Here is a 21,200-nt window from a genome sequence, read left to right on the forward strand (position 1 = left end):
TGCAGCTGGGCTTCAGCTTTTCTTCTTCTAGAGGTCAAAGCTCAGACACCTCTAACTCACTTCTAAAAGGTGATGTTTAGCCGAGGTGTGGCAGAAGCATCCTCAGACTGAGACCCCCGAGGGAGATGTTGATGGGCTCAGCCGGGTTTGCTCTGGGTCCTTCAGGAGCTTTATTCTAACACAGTGACAGAGTTTGTAACCTCGGTTGCAACTGAGGTGGGAGAGTGAGTACCTGGGGAGGGAGACGCCTGCCAAAGAGAGCCCGATGCTTAATGTTCTGACTAGCGCTGGCAGCAAATCCTGATTAACTCCTGTGCGTCTTGTCTTTGGTGCAGCATGTTCTCCAGAGATAAGGAGATGCTGCTGTGGAGTGGGAGAGCTGATGCCAGGTCCGCCAGTGCCAACGGGAGGAGGGCTGTGGGGAGCACGGGCCGGGCTTGACCTGAAGTGTTCTCTCTCTCCAGCTTTCATCCTCATGATAATTCTGGCCCTCATCCGCATCAGCAGAGGCCAAGCAGAAGGTCACCCGGCCATGGCCCAGCTGTCGGGCATCCGCAATCTCTTTGGGGTGTGCGTCTACTCCTTCATGTGCCAGCACTCCCTGCCATCCCTCATCACGCCCATCTCAAAGAAGAGGCACGTCAACAAGCTCGTGCTGCTCGATTACATCCTGATCCTGGCTTTCTACAGCCTCCTGTCCTTCACTGCCATTTACTGCTTTCGCAATGACACCCTCATGGACATGTACACGCTCAACTTCACCAACTGTGAGATCATCGACGTTGCCTTCGTTCGCTACTTCTTGGGCCTCTTCCCAGTCTTCACCATCAGCACCAACTTCCCCATCATCGCAGTGACGCTGCGCAACAACTGGAAGACCCTTTTCCACAGAGAAGGGGGCACCTACCCCTGGCTGGTGGATAGGATTGTCTTTCCTGCCATCACGCTGGTCCCCCCGGTGCTGGTGGCTTTCTGCACCCACGACCTGGAGTCGCTGGTGGGGATCACGGGAGCCTACGCTGGGAATGGGATCCAGTACCTCATCCCGGCTTTCCTGGCGTACTGCAGTCGCAAGGACACCCAGCTGGTCTTCGGCAGCGGGGCGGTTAACAAACACCTCTCCCCTTTCCGGCACACCTTCTGGATAGTGTTCGTACTCATATGGGGCTTTTCTTGCTTTGTGTTTGTGACTGCAAACATTGTCCTGAGTGAGTCTAAATTCTGATGTGGGGGTTGTGTGTGCTCTGCTCTTCCACCCTCCCCAGGACTTTGAGGGAGAAGAGGCGGCGTGAAGGGAAGCCTCCGGGCCGTCGGCGTGGCGATGCAGGTTGGACCTGGACACAGACTTCCTTCACTCCAGATTGAGTGCGGAGGGATTGGGCTCAGCCTCGTCACCATGGTTCTCAGACCCACTGTCCAGGCAGCCTGCACGCCAAACCAGCGTCCAGCCATTTCTGCCTTCAGCTCTGTTTGAGCATCACTCTGTTCTTACACTGACTCTCTTCTGATGCTGCAGGTTTCAGTGCGAGGAGAGCAGACGGCCTTGGCTGCTCACTACAGTAATCAGCTCCATGTTCTTTCTCCCCTGGGCAGGGGCTCGCTGTCTGCAGTCCTGCAGGAGTTTGGAGGCAAGGAGTCTCTTCTGTCTGCTGAGACCCCCGCCAGCCAACCTCCTGTGCCAATTTAGGGAGGAAGGGAGAGTTTGGTGTGGGGATAGTCTTGGCTCTGAAGGCTTTGTGCTCTGTTACGCTCGTGTTTTTATTTTTTTCCAGAGATATTACCCTGTTTGTGCTCCGGGGAAGGATTGCCTGCTTATCAGAGCTGGATTTCTCCAGGCCAGGAGTTCACTTTCACACTTCTCATCCTGTTCTCCTTTGCTCTGGCAGCCCCAACCCCACGGAGGAGTGCAGGGATTTTGCTCTTCCTTCTGGGAAGGAGAGTGCAGCCTTGCTTCCCTTGCCTCCTGCACGCTGCTCAGTGAATCCAGCTGGCAGAGCCCTTTTCCATTCCATACAGTACAGGCCAGACCCCAGCTGCAGCGGTCAGGGTTTGTGTGGGCTGGGAAGGTGCTAATTACCCAGTCCTGACACGTGTTAGGCCTGCAAGAGCTCTGGCTGTGCAGGCTGATGCATTTCCAGCCTCCTGTGCTGGGTAATTAGCCTTGAAACAAGGTGGGTGTTAACTCAAGGGACTGGGCTGGTGCCAACGGGGAGAGGCTGTGCCACGGCTCAGCTGTGCGTGCCTCTGTGCAGGAGCTGAGCTCCCAGCATTGCAGGGGAAAGAACTCTGGAACTGGTCCTGTGCCTCCCTGCTCCTCACAGCTGGGAGGTGCCATTCTGCTGGTCCTGCTCTGCTTATCTGAGCTGCCGACCTCCTGGGCGTTTCTCTGCATGCTTTGGCTGCCTGCTGCATTAGCCAGCCCGTGCTGCAGGTAACAGTTGCTGCTTCTGAGGCTCCCGTTGGCCACCAACACAACACAGTGACAAACGGTGCTCGTTCCACTATTCTGAGCCCTCAGGCAAAGATGGTATGGGTTTTTTAACAAAAGCAAGAACTTCAAAAGTTTTCACCTCAAATATTTTAAACCCTTTCTCCCCTCGCCCTCATTAGACAGGTTCAAAGCCAGGTGTGTGTCACTTCTGTTACATCCTCTTGCCCTCTGCACTTGCTGCAGTATTAAGTGTTACTGAGATTTAACTCTCAGCTTTAACGCAAGCTTTGAACTGCAGCTCTTTTTAATCAAGCTCCGTTTTCAAGTAGGACTTTCTGGTTTCCATATGACCTGAAGTGCTCCTCCTGGGAGACTGTGCAAGTACCTGGAGCTGAATAAAAACACTTGATGGTTTCTAAAGCAAAGCCCTCCACCTCTCCAGCCTGAGCGCTGTGTGCGTCCTTGCCAGGCTGCAGGGGGAGGATGTGAGGGGTCTGTTTCCTTCAGCTCCATCCTGAGCAGGCACTGGCAGCCCTTGCTAGTGAATTTAAACATCCCCTAATGTTCCAGGGAAGCTGATGTGGCATCTTTGGTGCCAGAGGAGCAAGATGCTTTGCAGGTGGCTGGTGCCTCATTTAGGAAGAGTGGCAATAGCTGTGCAGCTTGGAGAGTAAATTCAGTGGGCAGTTGAGCTGGGGGCGTTCTGTGAGACGAGGGGCACACAGCTGCTCCCTCCCCTGCCTGCATGGTGTGGGGGATGGCAGGTGCTGTGCTGGGGCGTGCTGGGCCGTCCCGTCCTCTTGCAGCAGCTGTGAGCCAGGCAGAGCCAAAGGAGGAATTTGATGCTAATGAAAGCAGCCTTCAGAAGGCTGGAGGGGCTGCAGGGGCCGCTCTTCTGTGTGAGTGCACAGGTGTGGCTTCACAGAGGAGGCCGCTGTATTTCCTACTGCACCGCCCGCCCTTGGCTGTCGCCTCCCCTTCTGCAAGGCGCTCAGCTCAGCCTTCAAGTGCCGATTTGAATTTCTTGTCTCCACGTTTCATCGCCCACCAGAGAACCTCACTGAGCGACGTTCCTTTGCCCCCGCACATCCTCCCTTCCCTGCTCAGGGCTGCCCTCCAACTGGCCGTGGGCTGAGGCTGCCCAGCCCCTCCAGACACAGCAGCCTCAGTTTCCCCTGCTGCCCCCTGGGGCAACCGCTGTCTGTGCCAAAGCACAGTCGCTCCTGGGCCCCGCTGTGAGCCCCACCTCTTCCAAGGGCTGGGCTGTCTCCTTTGCTGCTCTAGCTCCGAAGCTGTGCCTTCTCTTGCCTGCCCTGGGCGCAGCTCTCCCTGGGCACGCGGTGGGCTGGGGCTGCGGGGCCTGGCAGCGGGCCGTGCTGTGGCGCCCATCACAAGTAGAGGAGCTGTGGTCCCCGAGGAGTGCAGGAGCTTTTAGAAATGAATCACCCCGAAATCCCAAACACCTGCTGTCCTTGAGCAGCAGCAAAACCAGCCTGTCCCAAGAATTGGAGCCATTGAGGGAACGCGGCGATGGCGAGAGCGTTTTTCACACAAAACATGACATAGCGATGCCTTATACTGGTGGGAGGGAATGGGAAGGGGTGCTGAGCGCAGGGCGCCGCGGGCTGCCAGCCCCCTCCTCAGCCAGCAGATCCATCATCGTTGGGCTGTCACACAGACATTTCATTAGCACAGGTTCTCACGTGGTGCTTGGCCTGAACGCAGTCAGTCTTCAATAAAAAGGGATTCGAACAACAACCTGCACACGTCTGTTCTGCCCGCCCTGCGCTCGCCCTCGCACAGCGCGTCCTGCAGGGAGCACAGGGGATGGGCAGAGGGCCCTCGGTGCTGCTCCATCAGCTGCTGCCTGCGAGCTCCATTAACACAGCTGCACTTTGCCCTTCTCAATTATACCTCCTCACACTTAAAACCAAACAAATTGAATTGCTCCGCTGCCTCGGGCTGCAAAAGCAGTTTCTGCCAACAAATTTATTGTCGCCGTAAAGCGCGGCTTGATTTATGTTAAAATATTAAAACAGATCTTTATGATGGAAATAAACACTTCTGCTGCGACTCTCTCCGAGGACCTCACAGGCAGTGCAGGACGTGAGGGTTTGGGCAGTAAATCTGGAGGCCAAAGTGGCAGCGAGGAAGGGTTCAGTCTTCGGTGACGCTTTGCAAAGGAATGACTGGAGGAGGGGAGGGAAAAACCTCCATCCCGCAAGGCGAGCTGAGCTCTGGGGGTGGTGGCAGCCGCCCCACACCCACTATTCCCACCAGAACCCAGCTGGGATGAAAGGTGTGATGGGGGCACCGATGGGGACGGCTGTGGGGCAGCGGCACAACCCCTCGGTGGGCAGACAGAGCGCAGCCCAGGCAGCAGAGCCGGCTGAGCTACAGAATGATTGATTGCAGCATTCTGTCAGGAGGAAATCACAGTGCTCAGAAGCACCCAACACGTGCACAGCACCCCACATCAGCGCTGCAGCCACGGGGAACAGAGAAAAAACGATCCGTTTTCCAGTAAGTGTATAAATGAGCAGTGCAGATCTGGGGCCGTGCTCACCCCATGGGCCCCATCCCCAGTGCCTCCTCCTGCAGGCACCCCGTGCCACCCACTGCCACCCCATCCCTCCCTGCCCTCCACCTCCTGCAGCGAAGTCCTTCAATAAAACATGAGGGAAATGCATTTGGCTTCTGCTGAGTCACCAGGGATATAACTAATTGATTGAAAACGTGGGCTGGGGAGGTTTTTCTTTTGTCCTTACAGCCCCCAAACCCAGCCTGGCCTTGGGCACTGCTGAGCCCAGGCAGAGTTACCACACCACGTGTACCATGGACTATTTGGGCCACAACGCCGCAGTTTGGGGAAAACTTCCCAGGACACCGACGGTGACAGCCTGTCCCCACGGGGCACCCATTGGCCAGAGCTGCCCCTGCAGCCAGGTGACAGCCCAGCTCGCTCCCCACACCTCCATCCAGCACCACGGGTTCATTTATCCATCCCTTCCACTCTCCATAGCCACCGCTCTGCCTCTCCAAGAGGCTCTCAGAGGGGCTGCCAAAGCAATTAAGTGACAATTGCAATGATAAATAAGTAACAGGAATAAAAATGCTGGCACGTGACAGCAGCCAGGCTGGGGGCGGATGCAGAGACACTGGCTGGATGTAACCCAGGCCAGATGGATGGATGGACAGACAGATGGATGGATGGACAGGCCGTGCCAGCACGTTTGTCCTTGGGCAGAGTGTCCAGCTCTCCCCAGGGCTTTGCTACCACCTCCGTGGTGCAGTCGTGCCAGCCTGGCTGAAAACAGGCCCGTGTCAGCCTTGAGCTGGGACAGAAAAGGGTCTGTGAGCCCAGGAGGGCGTGGGGGCAATGGCACAGCATAGCAGCAAGACCAGCACAACAAGAAGGTGTTACAAAAAGAAAAATGCTCACCCACCTCTGAAGATACAGGCTCACAGAAAAACTCCACAAAAGAGGGATCTCCAGAAGAGATCCTTCCCCAAAGGCAGCCAGCCCTTAAATGGGGTCTGAGAGGTGCAGCCGGCTCCACCCCTTCCCATCACACCGGTGAGTCGCCTCCACCTGAGCTCCAGGCTGACCGGGTCTCTTCTTCCAGGCGCTCAATCAGTGCTTCAGGCTGTGACTCAGCAGTTCGCACGCAGCCGGACGAGCTGAAGCCAGCAGGTTGCAGCTGAGCTCAGTCCGTTTACCCCACATCCTGCACTGCAGTTCCTCTCCCATCTTGCCCTCAACTCATCTCACCGGGGGCAGCCAGGCACAGGGAAGTGAGCAGAGATGGGGCTCAGGACCACGGGCATCACTGCGGCTGAGGGGACAAAGCCAAGGGCAGCAAGAGGCTCAGCAGTGGCGCTGGAAGAAGGGTCCCCAGCCAGTTCAAAATGTCTCTTTAATGACCTGGACAGGACGCTTGGAGTCCCTCGATGAAACCAAGACAAAAACATGGTGACAATGAGTTTAGTGTCCCCATGTCCCCAGCCAGCCCTGCCTGCGGGGAGAGCCCAATCCGGCCTCGAGGAGGCTCCTTTGGCCTCCAAAGTGAGCAGACCCGGTTTGGAGCATCCCACCGTTGGTGACTGGAGGATGCTCGAGCACGTCCAGGAGGAGCAGCCTGGCGCAGGGAAGGTTAGGGCGAAGGGCGCTCGGCTTCTCTCCACCCAGACCGGAGGCGAGCAGGGAGCAGCACATCTCTCGGAGCCGCCCGTGCCCCCATCAGACCTCCGACTCCAGGCTGGAGACCCGCCGCCAGGACCCGCCGGCACAGGGACTCGTCACCCCGCGGGCCGCCAACCGCTCCGCGCCCACCGCGCGCGGCCAGCCCGGCTCCCCCCGCCGCCCCCAGTCTCTGTACGCTCCGTCCCAGCGCCCCGCCCCCCGGCCGCCCCCCGGCACCTCGGGGTGCTCGCGGGACGAACGGCCCAGGTAGAGGGGCGGGTGGGCGTAGGAGTCCGCGCAGGCGTAGGGCGCGCACGCGGTGCCGCGGGGCTTCTGCCGGCACGCTTCCCGGTAGGACGGCAGCCGGGCCAGAGGGGAGCGCGGCGCCCGGCCCGGCCCCGCCAGCCGCCCGGCGGCCTCGGGGCAGCGCGGACCGCAGCCGTGGGCGGCCTCGGCTTCGGGGAAGAGGTCGGGGACGTCGCCGCGGGCAGCGGGTGGGCGCGCCCCGCATCGCCGCAGCCCCGCACCGCGATGCTTCTCTCCCCGCTCCCGCGACGCCCGGTCCGCGCTCGCCCGCCGGCTCGGCTGCTCCCGCTCTGCCGCGGCTCTGCAAGTCCTGGCGGCTTTGGGGAAGGAGCTGCGGGCGCAGGCGGGGGGAAAGGACGCGTTCCCCGCCTCCCTTCTCGTCTCCGAGGCCGGGAGCGGCCGCGGCGCCGTCCCCGCGCCGTCCCCGCGGAGCAGCGGGGCGCTGGGCGGCCGCTCCGCCCGCCTGTGCTCCCGGTAGATGTCCGGCGGCGGGAGCTCCCTGGGAGGCGTCGGGACGGCGACGGGAGCGCCGATATGGTTCCCCATCAGCGCGTGCTCCTCGAAATCCCCGTCCGGCGCCGCCTTCGCCGGGAGGTGCGGGAAGGAGCCCGGGAGGTGCGGGAAGGAGCCCGGGAGGGCTCTGTCCGCCGCACCGCCGCCCTGAAAGTTCACGGGGTGAAGGACGCGGGGGGTGCGCTCGCTCGACCCTCTCCATCTCTCCTCCCGAGAGTCCACGGGGATGGGCAGAGGCAGCCCCCGGGGCGGCCCTTTGGGCGCGTAGACTCTGCGCAGTCTCTCGGGGTGCGGGGGGCCGCAGAAGGGACCCCGGTGCGTGCCGGTGCTGTTCTGCACCACGAGCTGCGGCGTCCTGAGCGAGAAGGTGGTCTGGAGGCGCTCGCTGCGGCTGCTCCAGTCCTCGATGGTTCGCGTGGCGTGCTCCAGCGAGCCGCCCACGCTGGCCGTCGACACCATATCCTTGGCCGCCTGCAGCATCTTCAGCACGTTGGCTTGGGCTGAGCTCGCCGTCACGTCGGGCGTGGGCGCCCGCCCCGGGCTGCCCAGGGTCTGCACCCCGCTGAAGCAGCTGTAAATGCCCTGCGGAGACAGCGGGGAGACCGCGCCGTCAGCAGAACTGCGTACACAGAACTGCATACAGCCCCACCGTGAGCTGGCGCTGCGGGAGGGCTGCGAAGAGCCAGGGGTTGGCCTCGATCAACTGAAAGCTCATCTTGGACCGACAAAGCCCCATCCCCACCGTAGGGAAGTTCCTGTCCCCTGGCATCTCCCCCCGCCACACGGAGCCAGCAGAGACCCACGCCAAGGCTGTCCCTCCCGGCGCCCCGCGGCGAGGCACGCACCCTGCTGATGGCCAGGAGGAAGTCGAACTTGTGGGACTTGGGAACGCTGTGCCGCAGCTTCCAGTAGACGAGGTGCTCCCAGGCAAAGACCAGCAGGCTGAGCCCCATGGCCACCAGCAGCATGTAGAAGACTCCGGCCATGTTGTCAATATCCAGCTTGCTGCTCATCACTTCGTTCTTCTCGTTCTGACAGATCCCCGACAGCCACACCGTCTCCAGCTTTTGGGTCTCACCTGGGACCAGGCACACACAGGGATGGGGTAAAAGCCTACCATGGGCATCATCCCCCCAGCACAGCCCCTGCCTCTCCTTACCCCACCATGGAGGTGGAGGATAAAATCCACCCAAACCCCAGAGCTGCTGTCATGGAATTAGTGTGGATTGGGTTGGGTGGGACCTTAAAGATCACTGGCTCAGCCCGCATTGTTGCTCATCCATCTCCAGGCCCTCTCCCATCTCATCCCTCTCCAACCCATCCCCTGTTCCCAGTTCTACCCCCCAGACCTTGCATATGGCCGCCTCTGAAATTTTCTCAGATTTTGCATATGGGATTTTGCAGCCCTCAAGAAGAGCAGAGAACCAGATTGGGAATAACCCAATCCTGTGGTTGGAGAGGCGTCGATGGGTTTTAACATCACCTTGAAGAAGCAGCACGACTTCCCCAACCCCTTAAGGCTACCCTACGATGATCCATGGATCAGGGGCTCTGGGCACGCACCATCTCCCAGGAATTGCAGCAGGGCCAGGTCAATGGCCCGCTTCCAGCGTGAGTCCTTCTGCAGGGCGATGCCGTAGCCCGTGGTGGCAAACACCTTCCCGCTGCCAATGGTCACCAGCTTGCAGCCCTCGTCTTTGCCCGCCATGTAGTTGAGCACCGCTGCATCGTAGATGAAGGCATCCAGCTTCCTGCCCACCACCGAGAGGGCTGGGTGAGGGGGGCTCCTCAGGCTGGGGGCAGATCCCTTTCTGGGGAGTTGTGCCCCTTTCAGTTGGCCGCATCCCAGGGCGGTACCCTTCGGAGGATCTCAACCTCATCTTGGAGAGTCACAACCCCATCCAGGGGAGAGGAACCCAATCTGGGGGGGATGTGTCCCACCCGGGGGAGCTGTAGGAAGCTCTAACCCAACTAGGAAAGCCTTATGGACCCACACCACCCCAAAGTGCAGAGCTGTACCCTCCAGGTGAGCCGTGCCCGAACTGGGGAAGCTACAGCTCACTTGAGGGGGCTGCACCCCAGCTGAGGAATCCATACTCCACCTGGGGAGCACTGGATCCCATCTCAAGGAGTCATATAGGGCCGTACTCCGTTTTGGGGACCCATACCCTGCCCAGGAGAACCATACCCCATTTTGAGGCTGGTGAGGGCATCCTCCACAGAGCGCTGGTTGTACTTCACCATGTGGGTGTGCATGTCAGGGTAGTTGCTGCGGATGTTCCTCTCGGTGCTGCCGTTGGGGACGGTGCCGAAGCGGAACGGGGGGTATTGCTCCTGCGGCTTCTGGAACTGCAGCGGGGAGCCCCGGGTGGCAGCGTCACGGGGAGGCCACATCCCTGCTGTGTCCTCAGCATCTCCCCCCGCCAACAATCTGTCCTCCCGTGCATGCACAGCCATGCAGCCCCTCAAGGGCTCCCCACCTGGATAACCTTAATTTTGGACGGGGGGAGAAGAGCCCAACCTGCACCTCACCTTCCTGTCGCTCAGCCCTGACACGGTGTCGATGTACTGCTCCTGGATCATGAAGGCCGCCAGGTTGGCGGTGTAGCTGGCGAGGAAGATGACAGCGAAGAAGGCCCAGATGAGCACCATGATCTTGCTGGTGGTGCCCTTGGGGTTCTCGATGGGCACGGAGTTGTTGAAGACCAGAGCCCACAGCAGCCACACCGACTTGCCGATGGTGAAGGTGGGACCGCCCGGCCCTGGTGGGGACAGGGGGCAGAAGGACAGGTGTCAGCACGGGGCTGCATCCCCTCCCAGCTCCCGCCTCTCCCCACTCACTTTTGCCACTGGTGAGGTTCTGGTTGTAACCAACAGGGCTGAAATACTCGAACACGAAGACAGTGACGGCCACCACGGTCAGACACATCACAAACATCATCACCCACACAGCTGGGCTGTAGGGCTCTGCAAGGCGAGAGGGTCTTCCCATCAGCCTGCCGCCTCGTCCATGCGATCCGGGTCGCTCCTGGTGGTGGCCCTGGCCATGACAGCAGGCCTCTTTTCTGTGCCAAATGCCCCCGGTGGAGATGGGGCTCATCGGCAGGGAGGTGCGGCGGTGGCACCACGGGATGCAGCCCCATTCCTGCCGAGCAGGACAGGATGCCCTGTGCATCCCAGGGCCATGGAGCTGGTGAAGTGACCCCACACCTCCATCCCTCATGCAAAATACGATGAGGAAAAAACAGTAATAACGGGATTACTTAGGGAAGAGACAGCCCTGACGGCAGCGGCGCAGCCTCCTTCCCCGGTGAATTGCAAACTGGATTTTTTTTACGTTGTTAAAACCAAGCGCTATTTCCAACCTGCAGACTGGGCTGAGCCCACCCACACTCACCCAGGAAGGCAGAAGGGGAGACAGTGCCATTGCTCCTGGCCACCATCACACTGATTCCAGTCTCCACGAAGGGCACGGAGAAGTCCACGATCTCGGAGCGCTCCTCGTTGATAGTGAGGGATCCAATGGCCATGTCTGCACGCTTGTAATACACCTGGGGGGGCGGGTGGCCTCAGGACAGGCAGAGGAGGAGGAGGAGGAGAGCCAAAGGCACTCCTTCTCCAGGCCAGACAACCCCACCTCCCTCAGCCCTCCTGTGGGAATCACAGAACCACTGAGGTTGGAAATCCCACTGAGGTCTCCAAATCCGCCCCCACTGCCCACATCCCTCAGTGCCACATCTCTGCGGCTCTGAACACCCCCGGGGGGCTTCCCCACTCCCTGCGCCACTGCATCACCCCTCTTTGGGAGCCGTTCCTCCTCACACCCCACCCGAGGCAGGACAGCTGCCCTACCTCACCAATCATGCCGTTCCACACCCCGCGCACGATCTTGCCGTGCTTGCCGTTGGTCACCAGGTAGAGGTCGTAGGAGAACTTCACCGTCTTGGCCAACTTCTTCAGGATGTCGATGCAGAAGCCTTTGCAGCACAGCTTGGTGTAGGGGTCTGCGAGGCCATCACTGCTGAGACCGCGCCGAGAAAAATGGGTCAGGGTTCTGCAGAGGAGGCACAGCCCTGAGCTGCCCCTGTGCTCAGCACTGCGCGCGCTGTGTGTGCGAGGAGGTGGGCTCTGTCCTCTGCAGAGAGCTGGGAGGGATGGGAAGGGAAAGGGGGAAAAGGAAAAAGGGGGAAAGGGAAAATGGGAAAAGGGAAAGTGAAGGGGAAGGACCCACCGATGGGCTCCCAAAGCCCCAGGGGATGAGGGCTGAGCCTTTCCCAGCACCGCTCCAGCCAGCAGGCCGCACGGACCTCTCCTGCCGTGTCTGCAGCCCCATCTCAGCAGCTCCCAGCCATGCCTGGGGCACACAGGGATGCAGTGCTGCCCACCTGGCCGAGGCGTTGGTCTGCTTGCGGCAGGGCACGGTGTTGCGCACACAGACGCCGGTGCTGGGGTCGGTGTTCTCCACGATGACGAAGGGCCGCTCCTCCAGCGTGGCCACCGTCAGGTGCCGGTTGTCCACCACGGGCTGCAGGAAGGAGCCGTAGCGGGGCCACACCGGGTACTTCATGTGGATGATGCCGTGCTCCCACTTCCCCACCTGCCCCCAGGGAGGACAGCGCATCGTCACCGCCGTATGGGGACCCTGAGCGTCGTTGGGCAGCAAGCAGCACGGCGGGCACTGCCCAGCTCCCACCCCCCACACACATGCATGCTTTCCCCCAGTGACAACAGGCTGAGGTTTTCTCTCTTCCCGGGGCCGTGTGCACAGAAGTAGCCATTTTTCACTCGAAATGCTTTTAAACCGGAGAAAGCACCTCCAGATGGCTTATTTCAGGTCTGTGCCTGCGTGGCCAGAAGCATCAGGCACAGCCTGGAGTGGGGCTGGCAGAGGAGCAAGGGATGAAGCAGCTGTAGGGTGGGGAAGTGCGCACTGAGGTGTGCAGTGCTGCACGAGGAGGACTGAGGATGAGGGAGATGCGACTGTGGGGAGAAGTGCCACAGCCACAAAGCCAAGGGTGCTGCTGGCGTGCATGGGGGACCTGCAGGGTCCCAAGTTGGCAGGGACAACACCAACGTGTTGGTGTCAGCTGCAGGGCTCGCGTGGCTCATGCTGCCCCCGGGGCTCCTACCATCTCCCAGAGCCGGTGCTGGTTGAGCGAGATCACCACCATGGTGGGCCTGACCAGGTAACCGCCCTCGTTGAAGGAGAAGTCCCTGTGCTCCCACGTCACGTTGAGGAGGTGCCTGGGGGGCACAGCATCCAATGAGCCCAGGCCCTGCGTGTGCCCAGCTGCCCTGCCTCCAGCCAGGGTCCCAGGTCCCCAGAGAGATGCAGGATGGGAAGAGGAGGCCCAACTTAGCCCCTGTGCAGCAGGGAGCTGAGGCAGCCCTCCCTGCATCAAGATGCTGAGGATGGACCGCTGCAGGTGAGGAAGGGCAGAAGCACAGACGCTGCCACAGCGGCACCGAGATGCCACATTTGCAGCACAAAGAAGCCCTCAAAGAGTTCTAAATCCCCTCCTAGGTCCCCCATGGGTAAGGCAAGAGCCGCTCCAAAATGCCTGAGAAGAAGCCAAGCGAAGAGGCTCCAGCTGCAAGCATCCTCTCCCCGCACCCCTCCTCCATTTCCCCATTCCCCAACGCAGTGCACACCAGCGGTTCCCCAGACCTCACCGATAGAAGCTGGCGTTGGCAGCAGCAGTGGGCGCCCGACAGTCCCGTCCCACATCCGGCAGGAAGCCGTGGGCTCGGAAGAAGCTGGCTGCCCCCATGGCAATGATGGCCACCCCGTCCCGCACCTTCTGCCGCAGACTCAGCTTCCAGCTCTCTGTCACCACGCTGATGAGGCCGATGGGGAAGGAGGTGGGCGGCAGCTCCATGTTGCCCACCGTGAGGCTGGGCACGATCCAGATGTAGCCCGGCCCCACCAGCCCAGCTTGTCCGGCCATCTCAAAGAGGAACTCAGCCTCGTCCCGTGAGCAGTAGACCAGGAGCACCTGGGCATCGAGTTGCCGCAGGAGCCGCTGCGTCCTGGAGCTGCTCCGCTCCTGGCTCATCTCGAAGGTGAGCACATCCTGCAGCTCCCAGCCGAAGTAGCTGGCGTCAGTGAAGGAGCGAATGAGCTCCAGGAAGATGTTGTAGCCCGGGTAGAGGCTGGTGATGACGGCAAAGGAGCTCCAGTCGTATTCCTCCAGCACCTTGAAGATCACCTGGATTTGCTGCTCGATGGAGACGCCCAGCTGCAGGAAGGCTGAGGTGGGCTCCTGTGGGGGAAGGAGGGCTCAGGGGGTGGTTGTCCCCACGGCACGGGGCTCCCCACATCCCTGCAGCTGTCTGAGGAACCACCAACACAACTATGAGCTGCTGTGGTCCATGGTCTGGAGACACCCAAAATGGGGCCAGTTCAGCCCCACAGTTTCCGCAGAGCCGTGGGCATCCCAAGGCACAGGGTTGAGGTCTCTCACCTCGTTGACCAAAACCCACCCAGCAGTGCCCAGGGAGGACCGGTCGCTTCCTGCATGGTGCTGGGAGCAGCTCCTGCGCCGCTACCTGCTGCCGGCTCCACCGCCCGCCCCACCTCCTCGGCCATCTGGCCTCTCATTAGCAAATCTTAATTGATTTGATTCTGTCTTAAATGATGCAGCGAATGGCATTTTCAGAAGGTCGCAAGCAGGCAGCAGTGCCTCACCACGCAGACTGCCTCCACCTTCGGGTTTTTTTCCTGATGCTCCCAGAGGGGTCTGGGCAGAGGGGGCTGCCCCTGTGCCACCCTATGGATACCCCTCAGGGGCAGCTGCAGGACAGCCAAGGCCACCACACCTCCTGCCACCCAGCCATGGGGAGCTCAAGGAGTTTGGACTTAGGGTTAAGAGCCAACTGCCCCAAGCATCTGGGGGAGCCATCCCGATGTTTGCCTCTGCTCTCTTTGAGCAGGAGGTGGTGGTGCCATCCGTACAGCCAGCACCAGGATCCCTAGGAGCCAATATGGGAGGAGATGACCAAATCCTGCCTGGACACCCAAGGAAAGTCCCTCTGCCCTGGCCAATAACCACCAGATGCCAATCCCAGACCCCAAATAACCAGCAGCCAAAGCCTCACCTTGGGGCTGAGGACCACTGCAGAGCCCCCGCTGATGCTGATGATGGGGACCTGGGTCTGAGAGGAGATGAAGTCAAGGATCTGGGCCACTGCTTCTGTGCCAACGTTGTCCTCGAAGACAATGCCGTGGATCTTGCGGCTGGCCAGCACGTCGCAGATGTGGGTGAGGAGGGTGCTGGGGTTGGTGTTGTTGACAACAACGGTGATGGGGTGGATCTCCAGGGGCATGTCCAGGAAGCTCTGGGGACTCAGGCGGGAGCGGATGTGCAGCGGGTAGGACGTGCCCCCAAACACCACGGCCACATTGACCACTGGCTCTGCAGGGCCGGGCAGCAGCACATCGGTGAAGGCAGCTGAGCAGCCCAGCACCAACGACAGCAGCAGAGTGTGCGCCGGCGCTCTGCCCATGTCCACCGCCGTGTCCCTGCGAGGACGGACACAGCCCTTCACACCCATTCATCTGTGGGGACACTCCCCACGCACCACCCCAGCAGTGGGTGACCCCAGCGAAAGGGGGGACTCTCCTCCCTTGGAGGCTGGATGTGGGGTGGGGATGACCATAGGCCTGTGCCCTCCAGCTCAGCCCCTTCGGGAGTACAGCGGTGCTGTCTCCCAGTGCCACGTCCCTTACCCTCATCCCCAGGAGCCACAAACCTTCCCTGACCTGTTCCTGCTTCCCTCCACCACCCCATCACCATCTCGCCGCCACTTTGCCCTCCTTCCCATCTAAGCCACATTAGGATGCTCCTCATTGCCTGTGGGCAGGGACAGGGACAGCAGCAGGAGGTGCTGGGAGGAGCTGGATGCTCCCTCATGGCGCTCTCCACGTTGACAGTCACCTGAAATATTTACAGGCTGAAAGCTCGCGTCTCCCTGCGCACCCTCTGCAGTGCAGTGTGGATCCCTCACAGAGCCAGTGGGGCCAGGATGCGATGGGGCAGAAGAGCCCCTCAGCTCCTGCTGCTGCTGCCTGGAAGGAAAACCCCCAAAGGAAAACCCCCCATAAGCTGCTCACCAGCTTTAGCTGCGTTGTACCCAGCTCAAGTACCCAGCAGTTCCTAAAGAATGGAGGAGAATGAAGGTTCCCTTTAGCTGCCTGGCATGACTGGAATTGCAGGGCTGGTGGGCCGTTCGCAGCAGCCAGTCTGGAACACCAACCCCAGCCCTGAAGCCCCAGGGCCATCAGCCATGTGCCAGCCATAGTGGCACTGCATGCAGCAAGATGCCAGCTGCCAGCCGGCGCTTGGAAATGTCACCAGCAATTAAAAGCTGCTGTTGCTTAACGCATCCTTGGCACAGAGAGAGAAAGTTTGGGGTCTGTGCTGGGGCTGCCCCAGGGACCCCTCTGTCCTGTGACACGGCACAATGCCACTTGGCGCAAAGCACTGCCAGCATTTCGGACTGAAAATACGTGAAATAACCCAAATTAGTGCCTCTCCACGCACCTGGTGTCACAGCGCAGGGTTGAGCTGCCGACCCCACAACCCCTTCCCACATCCGTGCCCACTGCAGCAGCCACAGTGCCGAGGTGAGGCACAGCCCTCGGTGACCCACGCCGATGGTGTCCCACACGATGGCACAGCCCGGACCGCACCGCGGCTCTCGCTGCAATCCCCGGGTATTTTTAGTCCCACGATAAATAATTCATTGGGAATCCGGCACCAGCCACCCGAGCAGGGAGGAAGGGGAGCAACGCACCACCCAAAACAAACAGAGCCGCTCTCCCGGCAGCTCTGTCGTCTGACGGCTCCTCAAGGACACTGAAATACACCCAGGCCTTCGCTGCAGCCGAGATTTGCTCCGCCAGCCGCGTGGCCACGCGCATCGCCCACAGCGCGCCGGCACGGGACGGCCAAACCCAACCCAGTGTGGTTCTGCACTGAGCTCCGGAGAACCCCCCAGCAGCCATCAGTCCACACAGAGAGCAGCACGGCCCTCTCCAAAAGCCAAGCGCTGCTTCCAAAGGGGCTGCTCACGTCGGACTGCAACTGCCATCCAAAATCACCAACCTGTATCACAACGGGGGGCGGATTTGGGCAAACGGGATCAACGTCGAGCAGCATTGCCTGGCTCTGTCCCCACAGCACGGTGACAGCTGCAGAGCGAGGAGGTGGGCACGGCACAGAGCTGCTCAGCCACCGCTCAGACCAACAGGAGAATAAACCCAGCAGTGCTGCTGAGATGGTGCAGAGGAGCGGGTGTGAGGTTGGGCCTTGGGGGGACAGCGGGGTTGGCTTGGGGATTACCTGTGGGATTGGGGCCTGAGGCTGTAGCATCGTTTCTGGTGCCAGAGCAGCCGGTGCAGCCCTGAGGATGCCAAAATGGCCGGGATTGGAATGCAGAGCTCAAGGAGCCGCCTGGGCATGGCCAGCAAAGCGCACCATCAGCCTGGGCCTTGTAGGGGGTGGGAAAAGGGGATCTGAGGGAGAAGGCACCAAACAGCAGCAGGGCTGCTCGGGGTTGGGGACCAGGCTGAGCCCTGCAACTCCACAGCGCTGGGTGGCACAGGGCAGAGCCCACAGACTGGGGACCCCACGCTGACAGCAGACAGAAGGGCTGATGTGGGAGCGAGGGATGGGGCAGCACCAACACAGGGCTCACAGAAATCTGTTCCAGCCGTGCTCTGAGCCTCGTCTTCCTCCATCTCCCAGAATGTTATTTTAATGCAACAGGGAAAGTTCACTTCTCGCTTTAAGACTCTTTTTGCTTCTATCCATCCCTTCCTCCCTGCTAGCAGCCCCAGCGCTGCGGGGGGGGGGGGGAACCGTGTGGATGCTGTGACCTCGGGGAGGGGAGGAAAAAAATCCCGAATTGCAAAAATCCCTCTGGAGAAAGAGAAACCTTATCTCAAAAAGAGCATCGGAGCCCGAGAACCACAGCGAGCGGGAAGGGGCCGGGAAGGACAGCGGGAAGCGGAGCCGCGCGGGGATGCGGGGGCACCGATGGGGCCGGGAAACGCGTTTGGTGCTGCGCAGGTGAGGGGCAGCCCTACAGGGACCTCAGTGAGCCCCTGAAGGGGGGCAACAGCAAAACCGCCCCGACCGTCCCCGCCGGCTGCCCGGAGACGCAGCGCTGTCTCCTTTCAACCTTCATCCCCCGCCGCCCTCCTCCTCCTCGCAGCACCAGTTGCGGGCAGGGCCCGGCGCGCCCCGCACACACCGAAACGCACCGAAACGCAGCTTAAAAAAAAAAAAAAAAAAAAAAAAGTCGGATGTGGATTAACCGAAAACAAAAGCGAGCGGCGGGTTATGCAAGGTGCGCTTATATTTGCGCTTCCCCCTAAAATAGACCCATCCCCATTTCGAGATGATGAGAGATGCGGCTGTGAAATTTCCAGGAGACCCCCCAGAAAACCCCAACTCACCGCTAAAAGTTCCTGCCGAGCCCGTCGGGGGCCCGGCCCCCCCAGTCCGCCCGGTACTCACGGGAGCAGCGCCGCTCCGGCTCCTACATGCCCCGCTCCGTTCCCGGGGGCTCCTCCCGCTGCCGCCCCCCGCCCGGGGCAGCCCCAGGGCACGGTCCGGCCCCGCTGCGGCCGTGGGGTGCGAGGTGCCAGGGCGAAGGGGGGGATGCGGGGTGGGGAGGGGGGGTCCGGCCGTCGGTCCCAGACTCGTCCTTGGAGGAGGAGGAGGAGGAGGAGGAAGCGCTGCAGCTGCGGCGGGAGGGAGGGATGGGAGCGGAGGAAGGAGGGAGAGGGGTGGGTGCGCACGGGGACGGGGGGGGCCGAGCTCAGTCAATGCCAGCAGGTGTTCCAAGAGGACCGCTGCCCCCAGCTTCATGCTCGCGGTTCCCCGGTAGCCATAGCCGGGTCGGGACGGCCGGGGATCGGGGACGGAGGCAGAGATGCGGGCACGGGAAGGGAGGGCAGGAAAAGGAGGGGTTGGCAGAAGGACAAGACATATGTCCTCCCGGCCCCTGCCCTCTGCCGAGCCGCAACTTCGCCGCTTGGCTGCGGTCCCCCCTCCAAATTCGTGCTCCGGGCGTGAGGAGCCAAAGCAGCAAAGCTCCCCCACGAAAAAAATAACCCTGCAAAGTGGCACAGCCCACGGCAAGGACCCCTTCCTCTCCCCGGACACTGCCCCCCTACAGCCCACCCACAGAAAGAATCAGAGACTGCCCACGTCCCCCCTCAAACACGGACACCCCAAATACCTTCCAGCCGTTTGCTAGCTTAACCACTGGGAACCGTCCTGCTGCCCATCGCGGTGCCCCCCAGCCAGCACGGAGCAGCCCCGGGCCCCCATCCGCCGCAGGGGGGCACAGGGAGCGCAGCCCCCGCCGGCAGCAGCAGCCTCCAGCTGTCGCCAGGGCCCGTATTAAGGCATCAGCTGATCCCCGACACCGCTCGGGGGGAGAGCAGGGGGAGCCCCGGCAAAGGCAAGGGGAGATGGGCAGAACCCCAGGGGGTCCCGTTGTCCTCAGGTTGGGCGCTGGGTTCCCCTCGGCCCCCAGACAGCACCAAGTGCCTGCAGCACCCCGGCACCTCTGGAGGTGGAAGTGCCCGGCCCGGGGACACGGCCACCCCTGAGAGAGACCCCCGTGGCACTGGGATGCCATCACCCCCCCGCCTGCAGCACCATCACATCCCCGTGCCACCAAACGCTCCCCCAGTACCAAACGCAGCCCAGCACCCATCCACGCGTCTCCTCATGGAAAGATCATCTCCAGAGAGGTTTCAGCCCACACCAGCCCCGCTGCTGCTCGCAGTGAGTGTAGGACCTCCGCGTGCCTTTCCCCAAGGCCAGGGGCTCCGGGTTTGAAAGTGATGCCAAAACAAATGGAAATTGTGTTTTCCTCTTGGCTTTCACTTTAACCCATTTATGAGCAGCAGCCTGGCTGTCTCCAGGACAGCTTGCTCACATCTCCAAGGCGTGAGCATTCTGCAGGGCTTGGGGTGTGCGCAGCCCCTGCTCGGTGTGGGCACGGTGCCACTCTCGTGCTCCAGGAAAAGGAGAGGGGAGGCTGAGCAACAGGTCACTACCTCCTCTCCTCTACCCATCAACAGGCAAGGCTCACCCTTGTTTTCAGCACTGCAGAAGAGAAAGGGCACCCAGCTGCAATTAACCCTTTCACCAAGGGCTGGGATGGGCCTTGCTGGAAAGCTGGTCCTTCCCACAGGAAGCAGCCCTATTCCCACGCCATCCCATCTCCATCCCATGGGTTGTTTCCCCTCCATGGGTTCACACACCCACCCGGGCACAGTGAACAGCTGGGTACATCTGGAGGGTCCCTGCAGCAGGGATGGGCCTACAGTGCCACACGTGCCAGCCTGACAGCCGTCTTTTCTCTCCTCTGAAGGTATTAAAATAAAATAAACATTTTTTTTTTTCCTGTTAAAAAAGCAGAATTCCTGCACCCAACCTGCTGCCATGGCCGTGCCCTGAGGTTCTGTAACAGCCCCAGCATTCGGCACTGACTTGCAATCATCAAAACCACCTTATTTCAACACGTGAATAACACAAATCCTTCTTAGATCTCCTCTCCAGAAAAGCACCCTAGTGGTTATAAAGGTCAGAGCAGAACAGAAGCACCGACTGCACCCTGGAGGAAGCCCTCAGCCCTGCCAGGCACGGGTTGACATTTCCTCCAAAGAGAAAACCTCTCATTTCCCCACTCAGCACCGTCCAACCTGGGTGTGCTGTGCTCCCCCTCTTTTTGCTGGGCTGGGAGGGCACAAAGCTGCCCGCCCCTCTTCTCCTTCCCCTCCCACACCGCTGTGCATTACCCCAGCATGTTCTCAGCCCGCAGCACCCCATCTCCCCATTACCTTCCCCTCTGTGTGCTCTGCAGGAGGCTCTGCGTGCTGCTCGCTGCCCGCAGCGTGCGCTGACGGCTCCTGGTGCACAGCCACATCCTGCAGGGAGGGCTGCAGAAACGCAGGAGGGCTGTTCTGGGAGGACAGAGCTGCTCCATGCATACCGCAGGCTCCTTGCACCCCACAGCAGCCCCAGCAGCACAGCCGTGGGTCCCTCTGCCATTTAACATTGCGCCGTCACCTGAGCCCTGAGGGTGGCACGAGGGATGGTGCCGGGGTTTGGCCCCAGCTCTGTGCCTGTCCTGCTCCTGCCAGCCTCCCCCAGAAGCGTGGCCAAAGTAAGGGCGGTCTGAGCCCATCCATTGCTGAAACTGGGAACCGACCTTATCCTTTCATCCCAGGGCTCATTTAACAAAGGAATGTGTGCGAGGAGCACCTTCATGGGATCACTGCTCTGCCCCTTAAAGGCATTTGGGGCTTTGGTACCCACACCGAGCTGCCCCTGATCCTGGCCACCAAAAACAGAATGGAGACAGAAAGTGAAGCAGAGCTGGCAGAGGTGGGAGCCAGGCCGTGGGGATGGGACTGTGCACACACCATGGCCCCCCTCTGCTGCCACACATCCTTCCCGCTCGGTAATTAAGGGAGCTGAAATAAATAGGGAGGGCTTTGTCACCACAGGGATAATTCCTCCTCCCAGGTGGCGGCTGCCTGCAGGGCTGCCCCAGAGGCTGGAAGTGGAAATTTCCCAGAAAAGGAGGAAATCACTCATTCCTGGGGTGTAATCAACCCTCGGCCTCCAACAACTGCCTCACCGGTCCCTAAACTGCGCCCTGGGGCAGCTGCTGTGCCTTCCCAGAGACAGAACGATGAGCTCATCATCTCTGCTCCCCTCCCAGCCCCGGGAAAGCTCA

The 21,200-nt window shown here is 60.8% G+C and overlaps 2 protein-coding genes across 5 annotated transcripts in view; one reads left to right on the forward strand and one right to left on the reverse strand.

The window, feature by feature from the left end:
- Positions 1-4,189, forward strand: part of SLC38A12 (solute carrier family 38 member 12) — a 39,870-nt gene extending 35,681 nt beyond the window's left edge. For all 4 annotated transcript variants that reach the window (XM_085240343.1, XM_085240342.1, XM_085240344.1 and 1 more), the window contains one exon: positions 465-4,189. In XM_085240343.1, the coding sequence (XP_085096469.1) occupies positions 465-1,225 (761 nt within the window). In that variant the 3' untranslated portion in view covers positions 1,226-4,189. The remainder of the gene's footprint in view (positions 1-464) is intronic.
- Positions 4,190-6,330: 2,141 nt separating this feature from the next.
- GRIN2C (glutamate ionotropic receptor NMDA type subunit 2C) lies at positions 6,331-19,431 on the reverse strand. The gene is made up of 12 exons (XM_031556390.2): positions 14,532-19,431; positions 13,107-13,696; positions 12,563-12,677; positions 11,819-12,030; positions 11,286-11,451; positions 10,831-10,984; positions 10,275-10,400; positions 9,966-10,195; positions 9,622-9,782; positions 8,997-9,184; positions 8,279-8,511; positions 6,331-8,015 (listed from the first exon to the last, which is right to left on the reverse strand). The coding sequence occupies exons 1-12, from the start codon at positions 14,985-14,987 to the stop codon at positions 6,672-6,674; spliced, it is 3,975 nt and encodes a 1,324-aa protein (XP_031412250.2). The 5' UTR covers positions 14,988-19,431; the 3' UTR covers positions 6,331-6,671.
- Between the last annotated feature and the right edge of the window lie 1,769 nt (positions 19,432-21,200).

The sequence above is a fragment of the Meleagris gallopavo genome, chromosome 20 (assembly GCF_905368555.1).
Source record: "Meleagris gallopavo chromosome 20, MGAL_WU_HG_1.1, whole genome shotgun sequence".
Classification (NCBI taxonomy): domain Eukaryota; kingdom Metazoa; phylum Chordata; class Aves; order Galliformes; family Phasianidae; genus Meleagris; species Meleagris gallopavo.

What these genes read in the sequence shown, in the direction of transcription:
- GRIN2C (XM_031556390.2), bottom strand. Translation starts at nt 14,987, where the DNA reads ATGGGTGTGAAGGGCTGTGTCCGTCCTCGCAGGGACACGGCGGTGGAC. An exon ending in CAGTGGTCCTCAGCCCCAAG is followed by an intron (nt 13,697 to 14,531) that starts GTGAGGCTTTGG and finishes CTTCCCCCACAG; the next exon opens with GAGCCCACCTCAGCCTTCCT. An exon ending in GCCAACGCCAGCTTCTATCG is followed by an intron (nt 12,678 to 13,106) that starts GTGAGGTCTGGG and finishes TGTGCCCCCCAG; the next exon opens with GCACCTCCTCAACGTGACGT.